This window comes from Coccinella septempunctata, chromosome 5 (genome assembly GCF_907165205.1).
Source record: "Coccinella septempunctata chromosome 5, icCocSept1.1, whole genome shotgun sequence".
In the NCBI taxonomy this organism is placed as follows: domain Eukaryota; kingdom Metazoa; phylum Arthropoda; class Insecta; order Coleoptera; family Coccinellidae; genus Coccinella; species Coccinella septempunctata.
Window position 1 is genome coordinate 33,999,983 of NC_058193.1, and position 25,538 is coordinate 34,025,520.

General features: G+C 35.1%; 1 protein-coding gene across 2 annotated transcripts; it reads right to left on the bottom strand.

The window, feature by feature from the left end:
* Nucleotides 1–1,122: 1,122 nt before the first annotated feature.
* LOC123313623 (ABC transporter G family member 20) lies at nt 1,123–22,105 on the bottom strand. 2 transcript variants are annotated; one of them, XM_044898584.1, is made up of 11 exons: nt 21,848–22,105; nt 12,031–12,232; nt 11,539–11,698; nt 10,679–11,035; nt 4,865–5,060; nt 2,925–3,373; nt 2,663–2,840; nt 2,334–2,449; nt 1,921–1,991; nt 1,584–1,849; nt 1,123–1,501 (listed from the first exon to the last, which is right to left on the bottom strand). In XM_044898584.1, exons 2-11 carry the CDS (start codon nt 12,207–12,209, stop codon nt 1,200–1,202), a joined length of 2,274 nt encoding a protein of 757 aa, XP_044754519.1. In that variant the 5' UTR covers nt 12,210–12,232; nt 21,848–22,105; the 3' UTR covers nt 1,123–1,199. The 2 variants fall into 2 exon arrangements, with proteins under 2 accessions (XP_044754519.1, XP_044754520.1); XM_044898585.1 differs by lacking the exon at nt 21,848–22,105 and adding an exon at nt 17,407–17,622.
* Nucleotides 22,106–25,538: the final 3,433 nt, after the last annotated feature.

Consider the following 25,538-nt stretch of genomic DNA (forward strand, 5'->3'; position numbering starts at 1 on the left):
ATTGTTCGCAAGGTTAGGGAACAGAAATAGCCGTAATTATAGAAAAAGGAAAGTTATTACGTATAATGAATTATGATTCATGGGTGTAGGTGTGATGGTGTCTAAAAAGTTTGGGGTGACATGTTTTGAAAAGGATTTTACTTCCTCGGGTTCAATCGTCTATCGCCCGAAGCTTTGACACATTATTTCGAAGGTCTTTGTCAGGTCAGGCTTTTACACTTCGATTGGCATGGGCGTAGACAGGTAGGGGCCAGGGTGGGCTCGCCCCCCAGAATTCTAGATCTCAGATACTCAAATTGACAAGCAAGCATAAAACTACACTAAGCTTTCTACACTTGCTTCTAGGCTCCATAGAATGTCTGCTCGATTTCATTTCTGTCAGTTTTCTAGTTTCAATAAAAAAAACATCGAAAATTGGTTATAAGATGCGATCCTTATGGATCTGTGTCCAAGCAAGGGCTTAAATATATATGAAAGACCAACACTATCTTTTTTAAATGAATCATCCCTAAAATATCTTAGCAACTATTCATTTCTACACCCTGTATATATACGGCCTGTTCAACATTTAGGAATTATATGCTTGAAAATGCTAACAAAATTTTGGCCTCCAAGGTTTTCACTCATTTTCATCAATTTATATCAGTTGTATAAGAGTATAGTAATTCCCGAATTTCGTTTTGTCATTTTTTGTGGCAGAGACTCCCCAAAACTCGATTTTGCAAGTTTCTTCGTAATCAGAATATATCAACCAGCCTCAGACTCTTTATTCAAATAAAGTTATCAGTATGATACTAACAAATGATAATCCTGTGCTTATTCAAACATTTCTTGTGATTTTTCTCCTGCGATGTTTGTATAACGCTATTTGCTGTGTTATAAACGATTTAATTCGTATACTAGACTACTAGATTATTGGAAAAAAACACGCAGAAACAGAATATTATAGGTAAAGAATCATCTGATTCTGATGTTATTGTCAGAAATTTTAAATTAACGATGAATGACCTGTTTTTTCTTCAGTTAATGTTATTTCTTAATTAATCACATATATCATCCAACAATGAAGAATGAGATTGGAGTACTTATTTGGGGAATTTGAGGTAGTAGGAAAAAAATCAATAAATAGTAATAATTTATTTAAACTATCATCTTTATACAACAAAACTTAGATACTGAGTAAAAAATACGCCTAAACACTATCCTTTCTTGAATTTGAGCACCAGAATACTTATTGACAGGAAAATTGTGATCCATATGAGGGTCCAGATGAACCCTTCGTAGACTACAGGATTGTCCAATCCCCAACCTCTTGCGAGGATACACCGTAGACTCTCAGTCGATTTGGTCAGTGGCAAGAAAAACGATACAGCCCTCAAGATAGGAAACATTCCCTCAATGGGCCAAATAATACCGCATAACATAACAATTGGCAAGAAACTTCCCATGGCCATATAGGTGGCACTTCTTTCGTTATCACAGCAACAGGCTACCACAAAACCTGCGAAAAGAAATATGTCAATGATTTTGAACTTTTGTAAAAACTTGTTTTTCGTTTTTATATTCGAAATTTTTTTATTTACCGAAGCACATCCCACACAATCCAGTGAGAACTGTCAGCAATACAACAGAAAATATGTTTCCATTCTGGGACAATTCGAAAATGTAAAAAGTGAATACAATGACGAGGATAGTTTGGAAAATCATAACGGTAAACTGGGTGATCACGTGAGAGAACAGCATCTCCGTCCCTGTGATACCGTTGACTAAAGACCTTTCCAATATACCCTCGTTCCTCTCCAACAACATGGCACCAGAGGTTAGAGCGACTGCCAAGAAGAAAATGATCCTGAAAAAAAATTACATTTATGTCTCCTTCCTAAGACCTTCTTTTTTAGATTTTTATAAATTAATACTCACGTCAAAATAACACCAGGGGCAGCAAAATTGGTGAATTCAGGGGAGTCATCTCCATAAACAAATTTCTCGTACTGAAAATGAAATATATAATAATAATAAAAAAAGTACTGAAGACCAACATTTCTTCATTCAGAGCACAAATTTTAAACTAATATGGTAAATCAAGGTGTGAAGTATTACTTCAGAAAACAGAGGAATGAAATGAGTTAACTAATTATAACTATGTATATAGTGTGAGCCAGAAAACAGTGTTGTCACCATGTAATGTTGTCGAATCAAGTCTCCAATTAAATCCTACATATTTTTGAAACAATCTCAACGTTTTGATTTTGTGTTATCCAAATTGATGACCTTAATTTTTCTCCTCTTCTTTGTATATTGCTCTAAAATAATTTTAAAAAACATTTACTCACTCTCAATGGGATCCTTCCTACCCTAGGACTATATTCACATGATTCTGCGAAGTTTTCGAAGAAGGATTGAAGGGAATAGTATAAATCTCTCTGGATGAACGTACCAATATTTTCATCTGAAAAAAACAGTGTTCAACTCATATCAACTCTCGTTCTTCTTTTACGGAATTAGTAACTCATTTTTCAAGTACTTGCTGAAATATGGCTCAACTTATTATAAATATTGAATTTCCCACCAAAATTATGCCTCAAATATGGCGGAAAAGTCGATTTGAAATTGATATTTGAGTTTTGCATGAAAAAATTCGGTCTTTCAATTGAATACTCACTTGACTTGTCCTGGTGTACGTAGACCGTCGAACTATCAATATCCCAACCTGGTACGCTTCTACCCAAGTTCATTCGATTTCTCAGGGCGTCAGAGAAATTTTCTGGTATCACTAAAGTTGCCCAAGTATTTCCTCTTCTCACTGTGTCCAACGCCTCATCGGTATTGTTATAATAATACTGAAAAACATTGAATTTAGATTAGATTTTTTGCACATGGTCAAAAGTTCATGAAAATTCGAATAATTTCCAAAGGAAACTCACCAAATTCAACGATTTATTCTGTAGAAAACTGAGGTAGTTACAACTGAGCCTCGAACTGTTACATCCAGGGGTGAATTGGCACGTTTCGTAAGGGAAATCTATCTCGTTATTGACGACGGATAGGCTCAATCCTTTCGGCTCGTGTCCTATGGACAGACAGAAGAGTACAGTCTGACAGACAGGTAGACCGATGATGAAGGCCATCACCGGTATGTTCCTCCACATCCACAGGAAATTCTTCCAAACCAGAGCCTTCATGTGGTTCAGTTTGAGGATCTTGAAGTAGTCGGAGAACTGGACTGGTGGTTCTTCATCTGGGGGTAGTTCCAAGGCAGCGGGAGTGTCTGTGGTATCTGGGGAGATGGATACCCTCCTGCTTCTGCTCGTGATGGAGACATTGTCCCCGAATTCTCCAGAAATTTCGCAGATTTCATCGTCGATGGTGGCGCCTGAAGTCAATTCGAAAATTATTTGAACATTGTTTCATAGAAACTCTTTGACGAAACTAATTCAGGACAGGGAGGAATAAAATCACTATAGTTTTTGGGAAGGAAACAACAGAAGGAAAGATAGTTTACTATCTTTCCTTGAAACATTCCAGAGAGCTCTTCGAATTTCGAAAGCCTGTTTCTATAAGTTTAAATTTTAATCTTAGATATCTCGATTTTTTGGGTCAAAAATGAGCAAGGGGTTAGACTCCCCTAAAATGACCTATTTGCTACTCTCTCTGAAAATCGATATGTTCTAATACTGTCTTAGGATATGGAGTGAATAGAGTTTGTTTTGAAGATTCTAAAAAACCTAACAGTTGATGATTCAATAGAGATTTGCACCTCAGAGAGCTCTTCGAAGTAAACTCGAAAATGAAAAGTGGAAAAACAAAAAAAATTATTTTCTCCTAAACTGGGCCAGATATTTGAAATTTTGGCATGAAAATATAGGTTTTCGAACACGCTGAATCTATTGCGAGCAATTTCGAAAGCCTATCTCCCTTCGTTTAGATCTTCATCTTGGAAATGGAATTTTTCAAAAATTGCAAATTTCAATCTGCGATATCACCTGTTATATTCGTCTGATCCAATTGGGATTTCCAGTTTTATAATCAGCATTCCCAAGGCTTCCACCCAAGCACAAAAACTCGATTTCGAAAATCCCGATTTTTTGGGTCAAAAATGAGCAAGGGGTTAGACCCCCCAAAAATGAGCTATTTGCTACTCTGTCTGAAAATTAGGATGTTCTGATACTGTCTTAGGATATAGAGTGCATAGAATTTGTTTTGAAGATTCTAAAAAACCTAACAGTTGATGATTCAATAGAGAATTGTACCTCAGAGAGCTCTTCGAAGTCAACTCGAAAATGAAAAGTAGAAAAACAAAAAAATTATTTTCTCCTAAACTGGGCCAGATATTTGAAATTTTGGCATGAAAATATAGGTTTCCGAACACGCTGAATGTATTGGTGGCAATTTCGAAAGCCTATCTCCCTTCGTTTAGATTTTCATCTCTGAAATGGCAATTTTGAAAAATTGCAAATTTCACTTGAGAATTCGTCAAGACCGAACGGTTGTGCCGAAATGGATGAAATTCTCAGATTTATTACAAGAAGAGTTGCTCTTTCAGAATATGTATCACATTTATATCTACGATAATTTTCCTGGAAGAAAAACTACTCGCAAGTTGACCATCGAAAAATTCTCAAAAAGTTGGGTGCAGTTAAAACTTCCTCAAGATCGAACGGCTGCGCCGAGGTGGATGAAATGTCGGGATTTATCACTAGAAAGGTTTCATAGAAACTCTTTGATGAAATATTTGAACTAATTCAGGACAAAGTAGGGAATAAAATCACTTGAAACACTGAGTGATGATAAGATCTGCAGAGTAATGGTTTTTATGGAGATTAGCTATGTTATAATGAATCATTGATGACATTTTAAGACTTACCCTCATTAACTACTCCTGTGGGAACAGTTATAGCCTCTGTGACACCTTGTGCTATGCTGGACCTCCTTCTTTTCCCCATATTTTGTATAACACTCAATTTGAGGAACACATCTTCCAAACTTTGTGCATTGAACTGAGTGATGAGTCTTTCAGGTGATTCTTCGGCAAGAAGGTATCCACCTCTCATCAAACCAATCTGCAATCGAAATAATTATGTAGGATGAGATGAAAACTTGCAAAAACTTTGTTTTCACTAGTTTGGGGTGTCCACAGTTATAAAATTCCCAAACCTATTCTATAATTGTTGTGAATTTTACATTATTTTCGTAATCCCCAAACTATATATTCCATTAATTCCATTTTTCATTCAGACTGCACAGGTGGCCCATATGAATCCGTCCAAACGAACATTTCTATGAAATGTTCTATGAATTTTTCGGAAGATGTAACTTCCGATTTTCAGATTACAGATTCGTGTGTGTGCGATAAGAGGAGTGGTAACACCCTTAAAATCTTAGCTAGCAATATTCCATTAATTCCATTTTTCATTCAGACTGCACAGGATGGCCCATATGAATCCGTCCAAACGAACATTTCTATGAAATGTTCTATGAATTTTTCGGAAGATGTAACTTCCGACTTTCAGATTACAGATTCGTGTGTGTGCGATAAGAGGAGTGGTAACACCCTTAAAATCTTAGCTAGCAATCGGTGTTACGTTACCCATCAGTTTGAAAGTTTTTTCAATAATTGGGGGTGAACAAATCCATACGTTTTTAGTGGTGAAAATGCATTTAATTCAGAACAAAATGAATAAACAGATCATTCAAAGTATTTTCTGTCGAGAAGCCTTGTATATAAACAAGGCTAGCTAGATAGAAATATAGAATGAAAAACACAATATTTGTGATTCAGAACTAGACTAATGATTAGGTATTGTCTTATTAATTAACGTTGAAGTCATGAAGTTTTATTTAGCTTTCAAAATATTCTCTCTTGAATTTGGAATTTTTAAGATACTTAACGTGAATTTTATTGAAGTGAAAGACGTGGTACACTAAAGGATTTTTTTTCAATTGTAAATAACACGATGACGAGATGTTTTGCATAAAATAACGCCCAGTCCCTAAATCGGGTAAACCAGGGGACCAGTTTATATTACTGGGTAAATACAGAAACATAATAGACTTTGTGACTGAAATGACTTGTTGCCGTGTCATAAACATCACTCGACAAGATAACTTTTACGACGCTTCATGCCACGCTTCCTTTCACCGCTTTGTGGTCCTTTATTATAACCAGATGTGAATAGGGCACATAGTGCTGATTTTGGCAGAAGTTGTAAAAGCGAAGCTAGAGTGTTTGACTTGGGACCGATCGGTAGAATGGCTCAAAAGAAGAAGGAAGAAGTCCCTTGATCACGTTTTGGACGGGAAAAAAACAGCATTTTGGAGTACCTCCCCATTTACAACAAAATCATAGAAATGTTCGAACTTTTACTTTCACAAATTTAAAAAAAAATACGCATATACGCAAAAGGTCGTGAATAAAAAGAAATCCTTAAGAACTAAACACTTAAATTGGTTGTTTTTGATAATGGAGTACAACCAGATAAGCTACATAATGTTGAAAAACTTTGAGGTAGAAATATTTTGTTTGGAAGAATTGTGCAATTTTTGTAAAACTATTTCCAGTATTTTTCCGAATAAATATCGGCGTAATACATTATTCCCTAGTATGTAAAATAAATTGATCAATCTATTAATTCACTACCATGTTCCTGCATTTCCCTCATAAATCAATCAGTTTCAAATCGTCAACAGAATACACAATGGGGCAAATACAAAGCAGAATTATCTGTTATTGCGTTTGGCATTCGAGTTATTTTTCCTGGCCCCTATACTCTGAACAAATTGCAAATACATATTCCCAAACTTAATGACGATATTATATGGGGTGGTATTTTTACAAGGGGGTCATTATCGATTGAATTGACATAAAAAAGAAAGCTATGACACACTGTCCTTATTCTGAAAATTGGATTGTCCATGTGATTTTTGCAATTTTTCTCTCTTAAAACATCCATTGTTACTTATTATGTGAAATAAATAAATATCAAACTATTCCTTTCGCGTAATATATTGCAAGAGAATTAGCAAACGATTATGGTTAATGGATGCTGTGTGGGCGGATTGATTTTAGTGTTCTCTAATCTTTTCCGCATTGAGGTAGGTAGAATCTTGTCTTTCACATAAATAAAGAGAATTACCTAGATTTAATGACCCTAATATTCAGGCAAAAATTATCTGCTTAAGTACAGAATTTACGACATTTTACAAGCCGAAATATTTTCTACGAAAAGAATTGTCATTGGTTTTATTGGATTCTGGTTCCTCAGATTCCTTTGATCTTCAGACTTGTTTTGAGGGCTCAAATAAAATTCACCCTGTCCGAAAATTTACTACAGTCAACAGTCAAAATTTTATGAACATTGTTGAAGAAGCCACTGAGAAAAATTTTGCATGAAGACTTCTTCAATTCATTATCATATCGAATGATCGGTGCTTCAATCGATTTTAAAAGTCCCTGAAAGATTACGAATCGAAAAATATCAAAACCTAAGAAGAATATCTCAGGAGAAATGCTGAAAACTTTTCGTATATAAGGTATCTTCTATAAATTATGAAACTTGAATTTTTCGAGTATATGTTTTGGTTTTTCCCATGTTTCATAATCAAACTATGAAGCAGACCTATTGAAACCAAATCACAGCATTCGATGCTGAAAAACTACTGAAAAGGACGAGTCCAAACATGAGATTTCATTCAATATTGCAACTTCAAACAAAATAACTGGATACGCAGCGTTATATGCATAGTTATGCATTCCAAACAATAGGCTATTATATATTATGATTGTTGTACAAATGAGATAATATCATGATCATGAAATATTGTTAATAATAGTCCTCGATAATGAATTGTGCTGAACGCAATCATTATTGTTTTCCACACTGGAAACTTTGGGCTTTGGGGCTTAAATGGATCAGTATTTTTCGAAATACTTGAACTGAAAAGTCATCAGGAACCTTCACTATTGGATATTCAGGTTGGAAATACATCTATCTAGAAGAACTTCCAAGAGAACCTATAAATATTCGACAACTTCGAAAGCAACGTGTAGAATGCACTCAAGTTTTGAGTATAGATGGAAATTTCAGAAAGAAACTCTTAGTACCTATGAAATAAAAAGCGTTGCTTTTTACGCATTGCGAACTTGGATTGGAATTTTTCCGAGACTGGATTATTGAAGAAAGGAATCTCACAATCGATATTATGGAGCACGAGAAATGTACCAATAGTGGAATATTATTGGCAGATCGTTTGTCTGACCATTTCTAAAACGTTTTAATGATTACCGAACGATCACAACAGTAATGATGTTAAAACAACCATTATACCAACATAATATTTCAATTAGGGAATTATTTGAATCGATTTAAAACCACTTTTCCTAATTTCATGCCCGTTCATCGAATAATTCGGTCTATAAATAGATGCATGTTATTTTTTATCATTGTTTTCATCAGTAGAGATGAGTAAGGTGGTTTTTTGTTTATTTTCCACGGTTTGCTACTTCGTTTCAAAACTGAGTTTCAGACATCTTTCACGTACCTTCATCCTGTGGAAGGCCAATAATAAATACTGATTTTTTCATGTATAAAATTTTTATATGACGATTACTATTTCTTCCTGGACTTTTCCAGTGTAGTAACGTGAATTCTGGCTGCTCCTGGAAAATTCTGCTCTTTCGTTAATGGACATTTTTGAACGGAGTCCTCGAATGCTGTGTATTGCGCATCTAAGATCTACGAATTACGAATTAATTAATTTAGGATATATTAACGTGAGAAAAACGGACTGGAAGACTGTTCTGATGGTTAAATTTCCGGTTTAACCGAACCATGCAACTATATTCAAGAACTAGATGTTAGGTTAGTGGGAAAAACAGATTTTGTAGAAAGAGCACAAGGTAGACCACCTCAAAGATTCGTCATTGGTATATCCGATTTCGACATTTTTAAGTTAAATATACAATACGGTATGGATTCCATGAGAATTGATTGTTTACAAGGTGGAAAAGAATTCGAATGTGAATATAAGGAAAATTGCAGTATCAGCTTCTAAATTTCAACCACAAGTCACCATCTGCACTACGGTTTTTTATCTTTTTTCAATTATGATTTCAGGCTTGGTTATTAAGGTTTACTTTTGGCAATAACGAACCGCAATCAGCAAGAATTTTCGTTACTGTCCACCTATTTGCTTCAAGCGTTAAAACTAGCAAAGAGCAACAAATTTGGAGTACCTGCTCACCGATGTACTATGCCTTGAAACGTTAAAGCGGTTAGCCCCTCAATAAACGTTGCAAATTTGACACGCTGTCTTATTATTCACAAAGTTTCTTCCTTGAAGTATTCCCTCCATTTTCTGCAATAGATTCTACATAATTAGAACAGGTTTTAAAACCTGGGCGAGAAGTAAACGACTGATCTAGGGAACATAACTTACTGAACCCATTATTGAAAACAATATTTGCATATCAAATAATTCTGAATTATATTTGGACCTGTATATCCAAAATTCGATAACGATACTTTTGGAAATGAGGATTTTGTAGAAATTATTTCGTTTGGAGCAGAAAAGATTGGTCCAAAACTCTATCAATTTTATCTAAAAGGATGAGGTATACTCGAACTGATATTTCAAGACATAACCGTAGTGTTCAAAGGTAGACATGACTTCATTCTATACTCGATTCAAAGAATAAAAAAAACTGGATTTAAACAACTCTTATTGTGCTGAGATCCTATCGGGTGATTCTAAAGTGTAAGCCCAAGAAGACTTTGTTAAATAAGTAGATTTCCCCATAATGAAATTGATCGTTGGTCTAGTAAACTCTCCCCCTGTAGCAGTTTATTTCGACTCATGGTCATCATATTGAAACAAAGTGATCCTAAAACCCCTCAAGGCTGACTCTGCACCCTACAGGATTGTTTAAGAAGACTTTCTCCCCAGTTATCTCTTTCTCCAAGCAGATACATAGTGGGTATGACTATCAGAGATTAATTCAGTTGTAGAAAAATCTAACCACAAGCTGGTTACGCCAATAATAAAATATCCTGCTGTTGTCAGTGCTTCAAACAAATTGATTGCCCCTGATGCCCCTGATATCACTTTTCAGTTAGCAGATGGTGATTTTAAGCTGGCTTAGAATCACAGCTTGACTCACCGTAAGAATCTTAAATGAGAAAGCAGAAGAAACGATTCATTCAATATTTTTCTTGAGTAAAATCAGTGGGATGACATATATATGTAGGTACCAATAGGTGAATTCAATAAACTGGAAAGACTTATAGTGTTTCTTTGCAAAGGGAATCATAAAACTGGACACTAGGGAACAAGCAGAAGAGATTAAGCTTCTCTTGATGACCAGAACAGTTTTTCTGTGGATAAACGCATTTATAACTGTTCGAGAAAGGTGTGAAGGCACTCTGAGGGTGCTCTTCAAAGTTGAAACACAGGCAGGGATGTAAAAACTTCTGAGTACCTGGTAACAGAAGGTCTACCAACGCGAAGAGAAGTTACAGTTGAAAGAAAAATAGCCTTCTTCAAGTCATCTCAGCTCTTGGAGTTAATAATCAGAACTCTGGAACTGGATGAGTAGCAGAATTCTGGTAGATCCCCTATTCATTTAAGTAAAAATCGTTAGTAATTGGTACAGCAGTACCCCTTACTCCTATTTCTTACATACCTGATGGGCCTGCCTGGTTTCGTCTATGTAATGGGTGGTGATGATGACCGTAGTCCTTCCACTCTTCGTGATCTGCACCAGATGCTTCCAGATGTTGGCCCTAAGCAACGGATCCACACCAACAGTGGGTTCGTCCAAAATTAGAAGCTCAGGTTCATGCACCAAGGTAGCAGCAAAAGACACCCTCCTCTGCTGTCCACCGGACAGGTTCTTGACCTGCCTGTCAGCGTTGGGCAGCATCAGGAGCTCCATCAGGAAGTTGAGTTTCTCCTCGATGTCCTTGTTCTCCATTCCTGCTATCCATCCGAAATATTTCAGCGTTTCCCTGATCGTGAACTCGCCGTATAGCGCAACTTCCTGTAAATTAAAACGATTTGGTAGGTTTGACAGGCTGAGAAAGCGGATATGAAGATAATCTTCTACAATTATCACTCTTATTCGATTTCTTTACGATGTGGTTTCTAATTGGCGCCTTATGAGTCAAATATTCGAGATCAAATACTTATATTCATCTGAGTTATGATTTCCTTCATGCTCGTGGACATGGTGATGAAATTTCAAATCATTATTCAACGTGTAAACTGGCCTATATATGGGTTTGCGAGGCTAGAAGATGAAATTGTAGGTTTGTCCCTAATTGGCAACAATACAGTCAGCATGGTGAATCTCAACAGAAACTCCATTATCAGTCTGTTTGCGTTTTTTTTTTTATCCAGAAGTAGTACGATACATTTTCTCATCAACCTTAGGATGATTTTTTGGTGGTGAAACACGCTTGGTCATTCTTCAACTAAAGCCTGAGGCTTCTACAGTAAATAATGACTATTTTATCAAAATATTTGTTCTTTTTGTGCACTTACTTGAGGCATATATCCCACTCTGGGTCCTGGTACACCACTGCCTCTTGAACCAGGAGTACCTCCTAACACCCATATTTCACCAGCGTTCAAACGTTTTCTACCAACTATGCAATTAAGCAATGTGGTTTTTCCACAACCACTAGCTCCTAGAAGACCATATCTGAAAAAAAAATTCATTCGTAAAGTGTTATGTTGATAATTCAGGTTTTTTGAATTATACGAATATGCTGAAATTTGGGAAAAATCTATTACCGTGAGCTCCCAATAAACCGTTAACTTCTAGGAAATTCAACTTTGCCAAGTCATAAGGAGAGGCAATAAAAGAAGACACCAGCCAGGTAAATTTCAAGAAAGGTACAGCATATCTTGTCGAGGGAATAGTTAAAGTTTCAGAAGATCGTCAAAACAACATTAAAAATTGCTCGTGATTCGGGTGGTATCCACCGAGCTAATCGAAAAAAATGTGAGAATTTTGCTGAAACGTGTACTTACATGCATCCCTTAGGTACTGTCATATTGAGTCCATCCAAAATGATATAAGGGTTGCTTTTGCTGCCATATTTCTTGTAGGCCCTCCTAACGCAAACAGCCTGTTGTCTTCGGGTTTGCACTGTAGATGCTTGATTCTTGAGCTGCCTCCTTTTGAGCTCCAAATCGCTTGGTCCCTCCATGGTTGAACGAAATAGTGCCTAGTCTGTAAAGAACAAAATATTATTTTTAGTCATTCCATCCATCAAAGGCTCTCAATTCATAGCAAATAGGGAAAAATCATTTATTTTTAATCTATAGATACTGCGTGATTAGAATATATCTTCGGTTTTTACTATTTTGTAGAAAAATGTATTTGGAGTTTGTTGTTGTGCGTTATTATTTGTCACTCTGTATATTTCTATCACTCAGCTTTATCCTGCATTAAGCAGAAAGTGAAGCTCTCCAAAAATGAACTACTTAGCAAAAAGAATTAGGAAAAACCGCTCTTGTGACTACTAGTTTTATATCTTGTTGCCTTGTCAGAACACCCCGTATATTATTGGACTTCCCACACACGTGATCGTTCTCATTCATTTCGAATTTCATCCTTGGATGAATCACATCAATCGAATCATTCAGACAGATCGTTTCGGTGAAAAATTCAGAAGAAATTAAAGCTCATGGGCAAGGACGCCCCTTTGGAATTTTTCCAGTGTTTTATTGCCATTTAGCCGAAGAACCAGTTCTCAATACGTTCACTTCTTCTCGTGAAATCCTTCATAGTTTTATGAATCGAATCATCCCATGTAAAATGTATTTGTGATGGTTCGTTTTAGTTGTTTTCACGCGTAACAACTTTGTTTACAGTGAAAATTGTCATTAGCATGCTGGATCCACAGCGCAGATTGATGGTTGACATGGGAATATGGATGGGTTTTTCGATTTTATGCATAAACAACGAGTGGAATTTGCATTTCAAATTTATATTCGTCTAAATTGAGAAATATGACGATGAGAACCTTGGTTTATGTCAAAGGTAGGTCTAACAGCTTCAGAAAAAAATTGTGTATGTAGCAAGTACAACAACTTCATCGAAGTTGTAAACTTGTACAGGTAGATCTTTGAAGTTTCTCCTTTCATTGTTATTACTGACCAAAATAGGCTCTGGTTGGCATTTTCTAAAGGCCTAATCCCAGGGTCTCTCGACTTTGGTAAGTATCGTGCAAAACAGCACAAAGTCAGTGAGTAATCTCCAGAAGTGGTACGCCCTGGAGCCTTCAAGAAATTGAGGAATGCAGTTCTCCTATTACTTCGTGTTCATTTGAGAATCTCAAGAAAAGATTCTTCAGTTTGAGCAAAGAACCTTTGGCACAGAAAGCAAAAAGTTACGTTATGTTGGTACTGTGGGTTTTGCCCCATTTCAGGTTGAAAAAAAAAACAAAGAGAGTGTTTGACCTTTTCCATTGACCACGGAAATCTCCTTCGTCTCAAAAAATTCAACCTTCAACAGCAGATAGCTTCTTAAAAATTCACTTCCTAAAATTAATCAATTCGAAACACAACCTCAATATAAATCCCGACTAGCAAGTTACGAATTCAATCCCCAATTAGGAAACGATTTATAATAACTGTCATCATTCACACAGAAAATTTCAAACATCCTAACATCCATATTCAATAAACCTTGGACTTACTAATGCAGAACATATGAGCTGAGGTATGAAAAAACAAGTATTAAATGGAGAGGTAAACAAAATAGTCATCAAAATTTGCGTTTAATGGCTTCCTCTAATGAACAGGAGGTAGAACTGGTGAATTTAACAATTCTGATGATTTTTGATGGGTTTTTACTGGCTAGACAACAGTGGTAAAAAACATGTCATAAGATTATTCCATTGGATTTTTTGTTGAAACATCCGCTTTTACAGGTAGATGACCCTGGGATACCTACTAATCGAATAACAGGGTATGAAACAATCGTTCCTTTAAAAAATACTGCACGAATTTGCATCACCCTTAAATCTATGAAGATATCCCAGAAAAAAAAAACTAAATGAGCGAATATAGTGAGATTCATAAAATAGGCATTTATGACGTGTGAAACATTATATATTATACTCTTTTCTTATTGAATGTCCATATTTAACGAGCCTAATCTATGCCTGATTGCAAGTCGATAATTTTAATTTTATTTCTGATACAAATTTGTATCCAAACAATTTCGCTCATCCAAGAACATCTTCCTCAATTCATTAATAAACGATCTTATAGAGCATGAGGCATGAGATTATGAACATCAGAAACGTTCTTTCAAAGAACGGGAACATATCAATCTTCAATAAATCCATATGACATTGAGATAAGTATATTCCATTATTTCTGAATGCAGACTTAGACTGCTACGTATCGTAGGTCTCAAACAAAAACTGATTAAACATTGTTTTTCTTTGTTACATACTGAATGAAGCATTCTGGTACTCAAGGTTTTAAGTATTTTCCTATAATAGTCATTTCAAAATCAATATTTTCCAGTCGATTTGTCTTGGTAGAATAAACTTTTCATTCTCGATTTCCTCTTTATAAATCATCAATAACCCAGGCAGTACTAGGTGTAATCTATTCAATTTTAGCAGTCTCAGCAATGCGGGTTGATTAACGAGCTAAAATCACGAAATGTATTTCATAAGCTCGTAGTAAAAGTGTAACATCTACAATAACGCAACTAATATAAACACCAGCGTAATAATATGGATGTAATAATAGATATTTCAGCGTAAGAGGTGAATTTCTACTTGTTTGTGTGTTCGATTCGATATGGACCAATGATGAATGATAATTAGAATGCTTTATCATCGAATAATGATTGAAAAAATTAAGATATTTGGTAGTATTTCTATCCGAAAAGCATTTTTGTACACATACCAACCAGAATTCGAATTTTTATAATACTTGTCAAGAAAAAAATATCCATATAGTTTATGGGTTGTCTTTCAATATACATGAGAATTCTTGTGTAAGTATGTACTAAACTCTTTATTCAATAAAACACGAAGGTTATGATTTTCTTTTATGAGCTTCCTTTCATTTGTCTCTGCAACATATAGCTTTTTGAGGGCATGATAACGTCCAACGATAAATCCGTAAAGCCTATATTTCATCCAAGGTATTACTATATTTTTTCATTGTACCAATTCTGATCTTATTTGCTTGAATTAACATTTCTGGGGGTTTAAAAAACTCAGTACATTTCAGGCAGTCAAAACAGAAACCCGACAACTTTTCAGGTAACCACCAATACAAAAAGAACTCAAGTAATGAATAATAAATACATTATATCGATCGTGATATAAATTATTCCACACCTGAAATTATGTACCAAGCAACAGTACCAGACAAAAGTTTATTCGTGAATTTGTACAAGGAATACTCAGGGAGAGTAGTGAATAAATGACAAATTCTGTTGAAATACCCCCAGGAAATAATTATTGGTGTCAATCATTACTTTCTGCGAGATATGCTTATTTTTGACTTGTTCTTGGTTATTTGGTATAGGGTTCAAGATCTGACAGACTGTCAAAGTAGTACTGAAGAAATTGAATGAATCTCCATTTGAATTTTTTTGTTATTTTATTTCCGATAATTCAAAGTATCTTTTATACATATTAATCCGTAAATTACACACCAATTCTCCTCAGGAGAAGTGTGTTCACATGACTGTTATAATTGAAACATTATTACATGATTGGCATCCTCTAATTTCATCACAAATTGTGCTATGTACATAAGTTCATACTTCGGCATCATCATATCAATAGTTAGGTACAAAATGATTCCACTGTAGTGACAGTTATTAATTGCAGAAAATAAATGAAGATAAGATATATCGATAAATTATAGTTTTTTCTGCTGTTAGCGACCATGAGCTGAATGTTTAGGATAACTACTTCTCAAATGAAAATCTACCAACGCCATGAACCTATCCTTTTTCTCGTTTTTTCAAGTCAAGGTGATCTCGCTCACATGTCAACATTACGCAGAAATATTCTTGATTTATTTTGGCTCGGCTATTTGCCTTAGAGCTTCTCCATTTTTGACTCGAGTCCACAATGGAGGATATAATTATTATGGCTCAGAGAAAATCTCATTCCTATGATAATCTTAGCAATACCACCAAGAACTGATAAACAATTTTTCAGTACCTCTATTGCGCATGTAGATATAGACAGCATCAATTACTTTTCGGATGTTGAGCAGAAATTTGTAGGCTCGTTTTCTCCAATTGAATATTGATGGATCCATTATGGGGGAAATAAAAACTTTAAGATTTCGTACAATTTAATGCTTTTGCTCTTCAATTTGTTATATTTACGCAGTGTCTACATGAGGCTATTCATATGAATACATTTTTTTGAGTATCTCATTTTTCAACTACTGAAATTCAATCAATAATCTTCTGAGGAGATCTAAGTGCTATTGTCAAGAGATTGGGTTAAAAAATAGATTGATTGAAACAATTACTTGCGTACATTGTTGAAATAAATGACAGTGTCTTACGGAAGGTTTTTAACATCCATGAATTGCAATTCGAAATGACATACAAATACAGCTCTTACATCATTCAAATCATAATCATTTACCGATCATTAATTGATTTCCTTTTCGCTAAATAACATATTAGGAAGACATGGACGGGCTCAAAATTCATCTGCGTCATTGAGCGACGCTTGTCCAACAAAAAAAAATTGGTAGTAGAGATCAAGGAGAACGTGTCTTGCTTAGTAGATTCTATCCGGTCAAGTTCGATTTTTTGTGGGGCATTAATCTTACAGAATTATACCTGAACATCCCTTTGCTTGTAATGCAGAAACAAATTGGGAATTCCTTCATGAATATTAATGATTTGCACGATGGATTAGCGAATATTTGTATAGAGGAAATCTGATATATATTCGATATTGACCTTTTGGAATGAACCGATTCACTTCCTTGATATTTTGAGCGTCTCAAAATGCAATTTCAAATTCTGGCAACTCATCACTGGTTTAGCAATGTTGGTGCACAAACTCCTTTACTACTTCTATTGAAATATTACAATGTTAATCTTCAAACTGGGTAATATTTTTCCAAGCATTCATTAAGAACTCATTATGATAACATTCAAGGACTAAAACTACCTGAGAATTACTGAAAACCCTAGAGAAATGGTAAAACTTGACTGAATGATTTCATAAATTTATAAGGTGTTGCTTGTGATGTAAAATCCTTATAATATCGAAAAATCCAAGTGTCAAGAAAATATCGATTAAAGATTAATTTTCGACCTATTGACTCTAGAAGTTGTTGCCAATATAACGTTTAAAAAACACTTATTCATCATTAATTTCCAGGAGGACTCACCTACAGTTTATTCCTTAAATTTTCACTCACATACAGCTGCATTCACAAATGAACAACACGAAAAAAAAATCGAGAAGGCAGTGCTTCCACTGCATCTATCTCGATAATGAATCAGTGGGACGAAGTGTACATTGAAACGAAAAGTATGCAGGAAATAATGTCGCTTTTAATACGATTTTAAGCACAGCTTACTTAATTTCGATGTGAAGAACATCATCAAAGAGCCACGCAAGTGTCTTATTACCAATCGATTGGAATATAATACGAATGGAAGTATGTATTTTCATTAGGCAGCATTCTACTTTTACGTGCAGGTCTTACATCTACCAGAATTAGAGCACATACTTAGAAATTCATCAGTAGATTGTTCGAAAACCGCAGTGCTATGTTGCTTTTGGAAAAGATTTCGGGCGAAACAGTTGGCAGTATTTAAATTCTTTGGACAAGCCAGTTTTAGTTTTGGTTGGTGGTTTAGTAGCGTTGAGACAAGAATTTGTTTGCGATGCTCTCAAGTGTTGAGAGAAAAAACTAATGAGACCTAATCAGCTTATAACACGAAAAACGAGTTTATGTATAATTTTGAGTGTATTAAACAATGATTAACCAACACAAATCAAAGAAAACTTCGATCAGTCATTCCAGAATGAAATCACTTTTTCATTTCTGAATAAACTGGGGATATTTAAGTTGATATTTTGAAAACTCGAAACTAGATCCTCGATTGGAAACAAGTCGATATGGATGCTTCAATTAATCGTTGATTCCCCGATCAAGCTTATGAAACCTGGCATATAAATAAGCATATACAGAGTGAGTAAAAGGTAACGCACATACTTAATTCATATCTTCAGTATTTACCATTTCGTAGCAAAATGCTCCAAAGGGACAGTTTTTATTTCAAAAACTTTTCAGGAGCAATTAGGAGTTTGTCTACTATCTAGTCGAGGGTGGTTGGATAGACATCAATCATTCCTGAAGGGTTTTGTCATAAGTTTCATCCCTATAATATATTTTTTTATTAAAAACCCCACAATTTTCAAATCAGCCTCAGCTACTAATGATCTGACTATTTCTGGCAAAAAAGATATGCTGCCATTTGAAAAAATCCACCCCTCGTAGAGGGTGTATGACTCAATTGTGCATGAGAAGATGCACAATTTGAATTTTTACGTTTTACTTTACTTGAGGCCTTGAAAGTTCAAATTTCTTCGTCTTTTAACCATGTCCCAGAATCTTAATGGAATTTCTTCCGTTGATTATTCATAGTAAAAATTTGTTCCTCTTTTTCGATTCCGAAAATAATGAACCCAAACAAAAATCCATCGGCTAGCGGAAACTTCGCAAGGATGTTTTGTTATCCTTTCAGGTCGATGAAACAAAAAATCCACGACGTAATCTACGTCATTCCTAACCGGTTTCGAAATATTGCTGGTTTTCAGAGGATACGAACAGGTTGCTGATTCTATTGGTCTTTTTCTCCAGTCGTTCGGAATTTTAAAAATTGATTTGACGCGAAGAATTTGAACTGTGGGGAAAATTGTGGTTGTTCTGGTTTACCAGAACCTATCCTATCTCCAAATAAGTCTATTTGGACTAAGTTAAGGATACTTTACACATTGGTTCATCTCTTGAATAGAGACAAAGTCTAGTCGTTATGAAACCAAAGGAAATCTTCTGTTTTAGAAGGAGCTAAAAATTATTTCTATTAGTTATGGATGAAACAGTGCACTTTCTGAAATTGGTATTGAAAAATCATGGTTGAATTTAGTAAAAGATCAAAATATTATACTAAACAATGTCTCATACTGTAGGTAATTTATATGACCCATTAAAAAGTGTAAAAATGAGACACCTTCTGTAAAGATTCAAGAGTCTTTTGAAATTGACTCAAAGCTTCAGTATCTGGGTTTATAGAAAACAGGTTGGGGTAAAATTAGTCACTGAAATATGGGGTAAGAATGGTTCTTAGAATGTATTATGGTTATCACTCTGATCTTCAAACATAATCAAGTTAAACAGCAGCATCATTCTCGAACACATTCAATGGTATAATGACTCTAATGTAAACCCATAAACACCGAATGTTTCAATAACATCTAGTAGTCTTGCTAAATTTGGAAAGCTCCTATTCAAGAATTATTCAATATATTTCGAATATATGTCGAAATTGGAAAAACCTATGAGTGATTATGATCACCTTAACTCTGTGGGTATCTAGATCTTTCAACCGAATTGTATTTTGGCCAGTCTACTGTTGCGGTTGTAAAACAAGAAATAATTAACCTTCCACACATTTCAGGTTCACATTGACCGGTGTTAGTAATTGAGGTTCCAAGGTTATCGGTGAGATGATATTCTTCTCCCAGAAGAAGATTATGGTTATTGAATTCAAGATCGCCAATTTTTTTCGTCTGTTTTTATTTCTTCACATCCAATGGGTAACCTATGGAATCGAATTTGGCCATGATAAAAATATATAGCCATTTTAAGTTTTCATAATGAGCTGTTCCACCCCTGAAAAAACAGAACCACCTTCAGAATAACTAGCTAAATCTGTGACACTACACATCTGTGGATCTTTTAAACAGAGTTGCATTCAGCCAAAGTACGAATTCTTGAAATTTCGCAGATTTTTTTTTTTGAACATCAAATTACTCGAAAACGGCGCATTATACGAGAAAATATGAGGAATACTTTTATTTTACAAAACGTTCAAATATTCATTAGATAGCGTCCTGCCTAGTTTCAAGAATTGGGTTCTCTGAATTCTTGGTTTTTTTATGGTACGTAATGGTCATAATGAGAAAACTGTAAGACGTGGGTGATATCTTGTATTCGAAAAGGATTCATAAAATAAATGTAGAACCATATTCCGAAATTCAATTCTTTCGATTAAACCGTTTGTGAGACAGAACTGAAAATAACATTTTTTATGGTTTTTCAACAGTCTGTATCTTTTAAACCGAGCTGATTCCGAAAATATGGTAAAGGAAAAAAGTGTTTCTTTTGGCCTCAAGAATCTATTGTTAACATATCTGTACGAGTCAAAGACTCAACCTGTATACAGTGTGTTTCCTGAAGTTAAAAGGTAAAAATGCATCGAATTAATGAAACAACGACCCGAGAACTGTAATCTTTCTTTCAGGAACAATAAAGGTGACTCGTTTACTCTCAATGAATTTTATCGAAACACAGACTTATTGCAACAATTCTATTACTCCGGTGAGATGAATGTTATCGTTCATCTGAAAAGCAACGGGCTAACAAATCTAAAGAAGATTCCATAGGTTGTTTTTCATGAGGCGACACGACTCATATTGCTGTTGGAGCTCTAAAAACGTAGTTTATGGAATGTTTTGAATGTTGTAATTTCATTTGATTGATTCATTAGATATAACCTAACTGGAAGGTTGAAAAATGGAAAAATTAAAAATTTGATTTTCTGATAAACAGTGTTAGATATCCGAAAGTTTGGTATGAAAATATAGGTTTTCGAACACGCTGAATCTATTGCGAGCAATTTCGAAAGCCTATCTCCCTTCGTTTAGATTTTCAACCTGGAAATGGCATTTTTCAAAAATTGCAAATTTCAATCTGCGATATCTCCTGTTATATTCGTCTGATCCAATTGGGATTTCCAGTTTTATAATCAGCATCCCCAAGGCTTCCACCCAAGCACAAAAACTCGATTTCCAAAATCTCGATTTTTAGGTCAAAAATGAGCAAGGGGTTAGACCCCTCTAAAATGACCTATTTGCTACTCTGTCTCAAAATCAGGATATTCTAATACTGTCTTAGGATATGGAGTGCATAGAATATGTTTTGAAGATTCTAAAAAACCCAACAGTTGATGATTCAATAGAGAATTGCACTTCAGAGAGCTCTTCAAAGTCAACTCGAAAATGAAAAGTGGAAAAAAAATTATTTTCTCCTAAACTGGGCCAGATATTTGAAATTTTGGCATGAAAATATAGGTTTTCGAACACTCTGAAACTAGTGCGAGCAATTCCGAGAGCCTATCTAACTTCGTTTAGATTTTCATCTTGGAAATGGCATTTTTCGAAAATTGCAAATTTCACTTGAGAAAGTATTAGGTATACAGGTTGATGTTTCCTAAGGTGACAGGACTGTGATTGTTGTTGGAGCTGGAATTTCATTTGATTTTTCAATGATATCGAGTAGCCTAAGGCATGAAGCTTGCTTGTAGATCTAACAGTCGAATTAGTAAAGAAACCTTCAGGGAATAACACCATTTTATGCAAATGGTTCAAATGGCTACCTAACAATCACTCCTTAATTGTCCACCCTCAAAATGAAAAACTCTAGATGAATGTCGAGAAAAAAAAAACTGAACAGCAGACAATAGGTGGATTTTTTTCAACAACATTCTTGAAGCGTGGAAATTCCTGGGGTGTTTGCGAAATAAGATCAAAGGTCATACCTTGTAAAATTCGAAATTCTCTCTTGAAAAATTGCCGGCTCTTCACTTAAGTGTGCCGGCTTCACTTTAGAACACTGCAAGTCAACAAAAGTGCGAAAATTCGGACATCGGCGCGCGTTAGTCAAGTCCCATTCGATGCATCACCTCACCAAAGTCGCGTCGTTGACTGCCTGCTAGAAGCCGAATTTGAATCGGATAACCATACAGGTTGTTCCCTCTTCTATCCGCGATCGAAGTTCACCTGTACGCAATTTGCCCGCAATACCAAGAATGGGGTATTTCCTAGAAGACTAATGGATATTACACACACCAGCGTATTCACGCCTCAATGATCTATTGGCATACGCAACTAATGAATATGATCTTTATTTTCGATGGTCACATACAGGAGCGGACTGAAAAAACTGTGGGCCATAAGTTGAAAACAAATCTGAGACCCCAACATTGTAGAATGAGACGAAACACAGTCTTTTGAGCCGCGTATATTTCAGGCAAGGCTGCAAAGGGCATACATTGAGTGCCATAGGTTTCAGGCATTTTTGGATCGTGTGAGAACTTGCCGGAGCCACCACCAGGTCCTCTTGGTCCTTGGAAGGATCTTCTATTGCCAAATATGTTGATACATACTGCTGCTCAAGGTTCACACTGACGTCTTGGCATTAAAAATGCCTTAACCTTCGTAAAGTTAGCAGAATCATCTTGGAATTTTTTTTGAGGCTATAATCTTAGACTTATAGACAATTTATCACCCTAGTAAAACTTTTTTTGATTTCGAATTGTTGGAGAAATTAGGAGTTCTGCCACCTTAAAACTAGGATATAAAAAGATTTTAATATGAATATTCGATTTGCTTCTGAATTCAGCTCGTAAAATATAAAATTAAAAATTAAAACCTACATTATATATTATTTTATATATTTAAAGCTGAGTAAACCATTAAAATGGAAGGGATAGAATAAGTCTTCAGACGAAAGCATCTCTAGTGAGCCTGAATGGATACATTGTCGCAATTTTCCTCATTGTTTTTTGAAACACCCAGTGTACGAGTAAATGTTGTCGTTCTTAATGGAAGACAAGGCAAAAAACTCCTCCATTAATTCCCTTGTATAAATTCACATTATTTGATGATGATTGACGGTTTTATATAAAAATACATCAGTTAGGAAATTATTTAATTGTTCGCATCACCTTCGATGTTTTTTTGGCGCCTTGGAATGGTTCGTCAAATTATTGAATTCGCTATTTCGTTTGTTTGCATTGATGATCGTTGTTGAATGGTATTATCTACGGGGTGTAATAAAAAAAAAATTCTTTGAGACGAAGAAGGTTTTCCATCAGATTCAATGAGATCAATTAGAATCTAAAAATATATCTATAATGATAGTTTAATATTTATTTCAATTCAATCAATATTTCTCAAAACTGACCTAAGGGGTTATTCTTCTAAAATATGGTAATCTATACCATAGAATAAATATGCGAATAAATGTGAATGTGTAGTCAAGACTCGTAAATGAGTCTACATTGGTTTGTATCTTTTAGTCCCTCATCTACCTGATTCCTAAATACTTAGTCCCTTTCTTTGTGGATTGTTCATCAAACAATGTAATTACCTACTGAACATGTCTCTATTTGAATTGGTTGGTCATTTAAGTGTTATCATCTTTATAGTTAGGTTGTCAAGCCTATAGGGGTATTTCTAGGAATAAGGGTTCTATTCAAAGATTTGTAGAATCTTCATAATGAATGAGAACACACCTAACGACAGGGGATGTTTGGTTTTCATTGTCAATTAAGATCTTTGGTCCTTTAATCAAAATTGCTGATGCTTAGGAATCTAAGAGTGTTTTCGGAAATCTCGATTTTTTGGGTCAAAAATGAGCAAGGGGTGAGACCCCCCCCTGAAATATTTGCTACTCTGTCTGAAAATCAGGATTTTCTACTACTGTCCTAGAATATGGAAAGCTTTGAAGTTGTTTTGAAGATTCTTGAAAACCAAAGAATATATGATTCAGAGAGCTCTTCGAAGTAAACTCGGAAATGAAAATTGGAAAAACAAAAAAAATTATTTTCTCCAGAAAAGTGTCCGATATTCGAAATTTTGGTGTGAAAATATTGGTTTTCGAATACGCTCAATCTATTGCAAGCATTTTCGAGAGCCTATCTCCCTCAGTTTAGATTTTCATCTCGAAAATGGCATTTTTCAAAAATTGCAAATTTCAATCTGCGATATCTCCGGTTATATTCGTCTGATCCAATTGGGATTTTCGGTTTCGTAATCAGCATTGATGAGGCTTTTATCCTAGCATAAAAACTCAATTTCGAAAATCTCGATTTTTTGGGTCAAAAATGAGCAAGGGGTTAGACCCCCTAAAATGACCTATTCGCTCCTCTGTCTGAAAATCAGGGTGTCCTACTACTGTCTTAGGATATGGAGTGTATAATACTCACTTTGTTGATTCCACCAAACCAAATAGTTGATGATTCCATAAAGAATTGCACTCCAGAGAGCACTTCAAAGTGAACTTGAAAATGAAAAATGGAAAAATAAAAAATTCGAATTTTTTCTAAACAGTGTCAGATATCTGAAAGTTTGGTATGAAAATATAGGTTTTCGAATACGCTCAATCTATTGCAAGCATTTTCGAAAGCCTATCTCCCCCCGTTTAGATTTTCACCTTGGAAATGGCATTTTTTCAAAAATTGCAAATTTCAATCTGCGATATCTCCTGTTATATTCGTCTGATCCAATTGGGATTTCCGGTTTCGTAATCAGCGTTGATAAGGCTTTTATTCTAGCACAGAAACTCAATTTCGAAAATCTCGATTTTTTGGGTCAAAAATGAGCAAGGGGTTAGACCCCCCTAAAATGACCTATTCGCTCCTCTGCCTGAAAATCAGGGTGTCCTACTACTGTCTTAGGATATGGAGTGTATAATACTCACTTTGTTGATTCCATCAAACCAAATAGTTGATGATTCCATAGAGAATTGCACTCCAGAGAGCACTTCAAAGTGAACTGGAAAATGAAAAATGGAAAAACAATAAATTCGATTTTTTTCTAAACAGTGTCAGATATCTGAAAGTTTGGTATGAAAATATAGGTTTTCGAATACGCTCAATCTATTGGAAGCATTTTCGAAAGCCTATCTCCCCCCGTTTAGATTTTCACCTTGGAAATGGCATTTTTTCAAAAATTGCAAATTTCAATCTGCGATATCTCCTGTTATATTCGTCTGATCCAATTGGGATTTCCGGTTTCGTAATCAGCGTTGATAAGGCTTTTATTCTAGCACAGAAACTCAATTTCGAAAATCTCGATTTTTTGGGTCAAAAATGAGCAAGGGGTTAGACCCCCCTAAAATGACCTATTCGCTCCTCTGCCTGAAAATCAGGGTGTCCTACTACTGTCTTAGGATATGGAGTGTATAATACTCACTTTGTTGATTCCATCAAACCAAATAGTTGATGATTCCATAGAGAATTGCACTCCAGAGAGCACTTCAAAGTGAACTGGAAAATGAAAAATGGAAAAACAATAAATTCGATTTTTTTCTAAACAGTGTCAGATATCTGAATGTTTGGTATGAAAATATAGGTTTTCGAATACGCTCAATCTATTGCAAGCATTTTCGAAAGCCTATCTCCCTTCGTTTAGATTTTCACCTTGGAAATGGCATTTTTTCAAAAA

Excerpts from the sequence above, each read along its gene's own strand:
- LOC123313623 (XM_044898584.1), bottom strand. The coding sequence starts at position 12,209 with ATGGAGGGACCAAGCGATTTGGAGCTCAAAAGGAGGCAGCTCAAGAAT. Across the intron at positions 11,699-12,030 it reads ACAGTACCTAAGGGATGCAT|ATATGGTCTTCTAGGAGCTA; the intron begins GTAAGTACACGT and ends TTTTTTTTTCAG. Across the intron at positions 5,061-10,678 it reads AAACCAGGCAGGCCCATCAG|ATTGGTTTGATGAGAGGTGG; the intron begins GTATGTAAGAAA and ends TTTCGATTGCAG.